This window comes from Zerene cesonia, chromosome 18, assembly GCF_012273895.1.
Source record: "Zerene cesonia ecotype Mississippi chromosome 18, Zerene_cesonia_1.1, whole genome shotgun sequence".
Taxonomy (NCBI): Eukaryota; Metazoa; Arthropoda; class Insecta; order Lepidoptera; family Pieridae; genus Zerene; species Zerene cesonia.
Genome location: NC_052119.1, coordinates 5422085 through 5429738, shown reverse-complemented (window position 1 = coordinate 5429738; position 7654 = coordinate 5422085). Strand labels below are relative to the sequence as shown.

Genomic DNA, 7654 nt, shown 5'->3' with positions numbered 1-7654 from the left:
GAAATTCAAATGTAATATTTTTTTATAATTAAGTGTAACAGTATTTATGGCCAGACTAAGTATAGCCTATGTCACTCAATGATGTTGAAGCTTGCATACTTTTTGTGTGAAGACATCACAAACATTCTTATAAACAAATCTTTACTCTTTATAATATAGAGATTTCAATTATATAGATTTCAATTCCGATAACATACATTATCAAGTGTATATTACGTATTAACGTAAGAATCAATATCGGTAGAACAAAGGAATAAATTTGTAAGGAATAAATTTGATAGTTCGGTTTTGTACATGATGAAAGAACATTACTCATATAATATGCATATGCATAATATGAGTTGCGTAATATGCGAGGTTAGTTTTTTACACATAACTGGATGGGAAGTCAATTCAAAGGCATATAATAAGCTATTATGTTCACATAATTATCATCGCGTAAGACATCATTTAGGAAGCAATTGTAAAAGATGTGTTTGATGCAAAGTAAACCAAATTGAAGCTTCAATTAAATCACGAGACGTTAATATAGAAGCTATTTATCTTCGTAAAAGTTTCGCGGTTACATCTCTTGAAAGCTTTCAAGATTAATTTAATTAAAGAGGAGATAGAGGTAGTTTCTGAAGAAAATTTTATCAGACGCCTCTGTGTAATACATAGAGGTAATGTACATTTAATATGCGTATTTCTTGTTAATTTCATAATAATAATTACTCTTGTTTCAATATAGATATCTGTAGAATATTTCAAGTCTAAATCAAATGGAAATCTTAATAGGTCATTAGTATGTAAATTTATTCCAAGTGTGATTATTTATTACTAACTGTTACACCCGCGAAACAAAAACAAGTGTTTCTAAGCTTCTGGTGCATAAACTAAATGATTGCCAAGTATGATCAAAATCCGTTCAGTGGTAAATCGTATCGTGTGAAAGAGTAACAAACATACATACTTACATAAATTCATTCTCACAAACTTTCGCAATAAGAATAATAGTATTAGGACCAATAGTTACAATTAAAATGTTTCATAATAGAATATGATGACTAACTAAGTAAATCCTATAATAGTATATTCTTGTTTGATTTTAAGCGAGTATTATACATTTAGAAATTAACTTTAAACGTCTCGACCGTGGTCACGAGTCTCTCCGTGACCACGTTCGCTGGAAAGTGTTCGAAACGTGGGGATAATAATGTAAAGAATATATCGCATTTAAAATCCGTTTAAAAGTCATTAATTTCTAAATCCTATGATTTCAAACTTAATATACATTTGCATTTACGTTATCGTTATTTCTGTTTTTTAATTGAATATTCAAGTACATGCACAATATAAAAACTACTAAATATTGATTAATATTATTGCGTAATCGTGCCATTATAAAAATAAATAAATAAATTTGTATAGTTATATAATTGGACTACCAGGAAGTAATATGACACTCACATTACGTTATCAACGATGCATTTTCTGAACCCAGTCACTTTGCCTTGGTAGAATGTCACTTTCAGTCCTGTAAGGGGTATGGAGAGCTTTTCAATGACAAAAGGGTCCAAAGAAGGTACTCCGAGATTTGGGATGCCCTTAACAAATTCTGGTATCGCGTCCTGAGTAGCTTTGATTAGGCATTCGCTGGATGTTTCATTGCACGGATGGATGAAGTCCGCTAAAACATATAAACAACATTTATTATTAGTTTGACATACATCGTGGAGGACACATATTATAATATACATATTAAGATGCTATATATTTTTGAAATCCGTCTATAATTTCGTTCTTCCTTCAAAGGTTCATAGGTCCTTCATTATTGTAAAACAAAACATCATTGTACAAATTCGGGCATAATTTATAAATCCTTTGAATCTACTTATAAAACCTTTATTTGATTCTTTTTGAGGCTAAAGTACTGCACAAGGTCGAAACATTGTTTAAAATTAATCAACGTTTAATTATTTGTTTAATAGTAGCGTCAGAATTCAAGTGTTTTATTAGGATGAGCGTCTACAACATAATTAGCAACTTTTTGTTGTAAAGGTCAATGCTAATAAATAACGCAAACACAAGATCTCGAATACTAAAAATACGCTGCATTAGAACGGGTACAATATCTCCGTAGAGAATCGAACATAATTATTATCTAATCAAAATATAAGAAAGCGGTAATATAATGAAACAATACCCCTGTTAATGAGTTTTCTTTGACGCGTTTATACCCTGAGCAGTGTCAATGTCTCGGAAAATAGAATTCAAGTGTTGGGAATAAAAATCAATGGATTTGGGCGCTACTGTCCAAACCGAAAGAAATACGAAAGACAAAGAGAATTTGGCAGCGAATAGCTTTTGATTGTTCTTAGTAATGAGGGTGGATAGAAAGTTGCTGGTTTTCGTAAAATGATACATCGAATTAGTGTTCTAGTGAAAACGAAGGAAAAATTATGATATTCAAAAAACAGAAATGTACTTGGGAAAATGTTACAACTGAGCGACATTTGTTAAATCTTTGTTTATGATAATAAATTTGCTAAGTTGGCCACACTTTAATGAAACATAATTTATATAATTTAAAGTAATTTCCCATAACGTTGTCAAATTGTGTAAAATAATAATTCTAATTGACCTTTTCCCAAGTTTTCTTCTCTAGAAGAATTAATTGTTATTTTCTGTGTACTTAATACAAAAAATAACAAGTTACAAGCAATCAAATTCTATCTTCTTGAAATAATTGAATTCTACTTTTACTGTATAATAACTATTGATAACTTATACCTACTTGAATAACTTCATGTTATAGTTACGTTTATTCTCTTTATTTTTAAGATTTTTTATTGTTAAAGGAATTAAGTGGCAAATATAACAACGTTTTCCCTGAATATCAATTTTATTATGTAATTTGCATGGCAACATTTTAAAGCTTATGATATATCCAATATAAATGACATACGATGATATTTTAAACCTACAATTACGTAAATAAAGTAAATAAATGATGACTAAAATTGAATAATAAATTTATAAAATAATAACAACAATAGTAACTTTTAAGAACGAAAATTATCGGAATATGTCAACCAATGGGCATCGAAACAACATTCAGTTAATGTCTTGAATGTGTCTAGTACGAACATAACCCAAAACCCTACATACACGTAATTTTGAAGTTTCTATTATTTTTTATTGTTCAAATGAATCCATGTAACGATATTTTATCTTTGCATAAAACTACAAAATCTATTATCATCATGCTTTGCTCATTTAATACATATTATTTACATTAATTTAACTCCGATAATCTTCATCGAAATCTAAAAAGGTCAGACGTAGCGTTCTCGAATAATGTTGTAGGTATCTACAAATGTTTCTCTGAGCGTAAATTATAAAGTATTACTTTTTACCCATCAATATGTAGTTTATACCTTTATAATATATTCAAGAGGTCATATTGTGGCCTCAATAGCTAGATCATATCGGATTTTCTTGTTGCTAATTGTCATGAAGGAGGTAAAATCACCTGACATTAAACGATATTGAGCATAGCGTAAAGTATGCAGATATTATAACAATCATTTTTCTATATTGTAGTGGTAATAGAGATCAGGGCCAGTGGATATTTGTTATTTATATTGATAGTTGTTGACATGCTTATACACTTTTTTAATCTTGTATATTTTTAAGCACTTCCTTTTAATGTGGCGAATATCACATATGTGGTAATCCATCACGCCTTTCTAGAAATTATTATTAGATATGTGTATTTGAAGTTTAGTTAAATTCTGGATATTAATTCCTTAAAGTCATTAAACTCGACATTGTTATAAATACCAATACCAATGTTAAGTTAAGGCATTAAAGAATTTTTAACGGATGTTAAACGCGATTTATTCATTATATTATTAAACCGACGTTTCGAACAATTTACAATAATATAATGAATAAATCGTGTTGAAAATCCGTTAAAAAGTCTATATTTCTAAATGTATAATACTCGCGTTAAATCGAACACAAGAAAATAATGTTTAATTATTACAATTATGTCATCATCAGTCATCACCTTATATTATCATATAAGCATTTTTTAACATTATTTTCATAGACCTGTTTTTACGGTCAGGCCTTGGCTCAGGCTCACGGCTCAGGCCTTATGTATTCAAATGGTTTGCCGACTTCTAAAGGTATGGAATAAAAAAGGGATTGATGAAGCGAATAAAGAAAAGGACTGCGAAGGGTGGAAAAGGATTGAAAATTTGTCTCCAATAGATTCTTTTAAAATAAATATATTCAAAAAGTTCGTATATTTATGAGAAAACACGTGAATACAACATACGGAAACAATAAAAAAATTAATAACCGAGAACAATAAGTATGATTTTTAATTTATTTTTGTGAACAAAAACGGGTGTTAAATGTAATCCTTCAGAGTATAATTACAGTACACAAAGCACTAAATGTAAATAAAAACATGGTGTTTAATTTCATCATTAAGTAATTAGCGTACACGTGCGAATAGCTAGTTATTATTACATACTAGTGATTTAACCACGTTTTACACCTAAAGCATCGGACACAATATAGGGAAAACGTATATTTAATATGCCTACCCATTTAAACAGTCATTCTCAAAGTGAGCCATAATGTCTCCTGGCTGGCGCTGAAGGCCTCGAAGGCGATGGTTGACATAAATTTTTTTCAACTTATGTTTAAAAATTTCTAAAAGTCTATCTGATCCTGATTATTATTGATTGCAGGACAAATAGGAGGAACATGAAAAAAAAAATAAACTCTTACACGAAACTCACTACACTTTTTTTCAAAATATCATAATATAATATCATATCATAATACAATATCATAATTCAAAATATCATAAAATTGTTATCATAACTTCGTTCCTACATTATTCATTAGATGAGGAACTGAAAATTAATTGATTAGGGGAGCTTATATAAGGATATATAGAGCCTATATAGGGGACGAGTAAGTTTAAGGACCACTGGACCACTGGACCTAAGGCAATTTTTCTAAATTTGAATTATTGATGTATCTACAAAAAAGTATACATAATAGTAATATACGTGCATGTATTTCATTTACCATATTTTATAATGAAATGGCCGCAAGCGTTAAAACAAACAGTACCCATAATGGAAAATTCTAGATTATAATAGAAAAAACAATCGATTAAAAAAGAGTTTTGAAGTATCGTAACGAGTTATAAAATTAAATGAGTAAAAAGAAAGTTTGCCTTCATCAGCAAAATATTCATCTTCATTAGCATATTTTCGAAGTCTACTAAGTGAGAAACGAAAACGCTCAATTTTCCTGCTAGTGAATCAATATTGAATTAATTTGAAGATTGTTTGTATAAGTATACCATATTTAACAAGATGGGTTTTTTGGAATAAGTTCTTGATTATATACAATCAAAATGAGTTAAAAAAGTATGTTATAGGCTTAATACTAGTTTTCTAATGCAATTATTTATAGCATTGCAATCATATCATAATGTTTGTAAATTAAACAAAAATTCTCAATTATGCGTGATTGTTTTAATAAAAGTTTTCAGCAAATTAAATACGATTATATTAAATATCCATAACTATTTAAATCACACCCAATATTCAATTCTAATTCGATGATTTCCAATAACAATTACATATATAATTGCATTGAGAAACGAACTTACTTTATATTGTAAATAGGGAATGTATATTGTAGGTATAAATGAGACCACATGTTTAAATACGTAATAAGTAACTTAATATTGTTTCATTTTCTTTCAAATTAGTTTTTGCTTGCATATTTACTTTTTTCAACGAAAACTAAGATGGCGGAAGTGTAACATTGCATATGAAATACCAATTATAAGTAATTGGATTATTGTTTTTGAGTACATATAATAAAGTAGCATTCAGCCCGCGACTTCTCCTATTCTTTCCAGTGCGACAACAACAATTAAAACAATTAACTACGCATGGGCACGTTTTCTTTTTATTTTTCAAGAAAAGACCGAAAAATGCTAACTGTAGGTATATTATATCAAAAGTTACATTGTATACATATTTAGATAGCTCACCTACAGTTTAAAATAGAATTAATTTATTACGATAATATTTAAACAACCTGTGATTGTAATTGGTCATGGTCATTATTTAATAAAACTGTCATTAAACCTTAATCTGATGGTAAATGATTTAAACAACGAATAATCAGCTTACTGCTATTAAATTACGGTATTATATTACCTACTGTCTATTTGTTAAACGCATAAATTATGAGCGTTTAATATTTATCATTTCATGTTCTTTTACGTAATAGATAAGAGATACATGGGAGAAAATATTAATCAAAATTCTATAAAGTTGGTTATCAAAATTGGTTCAAAGAGTTGAAAATATTAAGGTAACAGGCTCAAAAAATACACTCTATTTGCAAGCATCCTACTTTTGATGGATGGCGGATTTCTTCTTTGAACATAATTTACTTATAAAGACACATTATTATTATAAAAAAGCTTTGAAAATAACTGAAACATAGGAATGGAATAGACGATTTGTATCGATGGTGTAGGGACATCTATACAATTCGATATCATGCTATCATGATTGTGTCGATCTTTCATAATAATTGTAATCTTTTAATGAGCATTACAATTTTATAATAAAGCGAAAATATTGATGGTAATAGAGAAAAATAATTATCCGGAACAATATTACGCTTGTTAGTACCAAACACGAGAAATAAGGCTTTAAAAGTTTCAAATCAAATTTAAATTAAGTTTATTCGTTTAAAATTTAAAGACCAATTGCAGTACAGAAAATAAAATATTTTTAAGCACACATTAATACAATGAAATACATTGCGATACCCAGCAATATCAAAACTGTTTCTAATTTAAAGAAATTTTAGCCAAAGATATGCTTTTATCAAATTGTTTATGAGCGTGGGATGTTTGGCCAAATTTAACGTATTTCAACAGATGTTTTACCAAGAGATCAATTAGTTAATGTACCCTAAATCTAATATTTTGATGTCATACTTGATATTTTACAAAGTTATATTAATTTGATATAAAAAATTGATTATTAAACTGTGAGGACTAGTAAAAATTCGACTTACGTGCCAATTTCGCATGGCCCGAACCGCAGATAGCCAGCACACACAAAACAACAAACGATTCGAATCGTAGTATCATTATTACGAAATTTGTTTTAGTGTGGAATCACCAGTGCACCGGCCGAGTGAGGAATAAATGCTTTATATCATCTAACTTAATACGATATTCCGGACCTTCGGGCTGACATTGTAGTCAACCGGTTGCCGCTCGAATGTTTTTTTCATATTCTTAATTACGTTACCGATGTGAACGTTTTAGTGAATTTGTTTATATGTTTTTGCACTGACATAATTCGAATCGAATTTGAATTTCGAATTTACTGGAATGAGAACACAACTATTTATAATAAGTCGGTTGAAATGTTACATTGGGGTTGCGTTTCTCAGAGAACGCAGTTTTCTTTCGTGGATGTTTAGATGTTTAGAGAGAAAAAGAGAAACTTAAAGTCACTTTTCCGGGGTCGCCAGACATGTCCCGCGGCCGCCATTTAAAAAAAAAGGCTTACACGCTTTATCTCCCAATTAAACAATCCTATAT

General features: G+C 29.2%; 1 protein-coding gene across 1 annotated transcript in view; it reads right to left on the bottom strand.

The window, feature by feature from the left end:
* Nucleotides 1-7278, bottom strand: part of LOC119833998 (circadian clock-controlled protein daywake-like) — a 12474-nt gene extending 5196 nt beyond the window's left edge. Inside the window, exons 1-2 of the mRNA XM_038358267.1 lie at nucleotides 7120-7278; nucleotides 1450-1669 (exon numbers count right to left, since the gene is read on the bottom strand). Of these exons, the coding sequence (XP_038214195.1) occupies nucleotides 1450-1669; nucleotides 7120-7195 (296 nt within the window). The 5' untranslated portion in view covers nucleotides 7196-7278. The remainder of the gene's footprint in view (nucleotides 1-1449; nucleotides 1670-7119) is intronic.
* Between the last annotated feature and the right edge of the window lie 376 nt (nucleotides 7279-7654).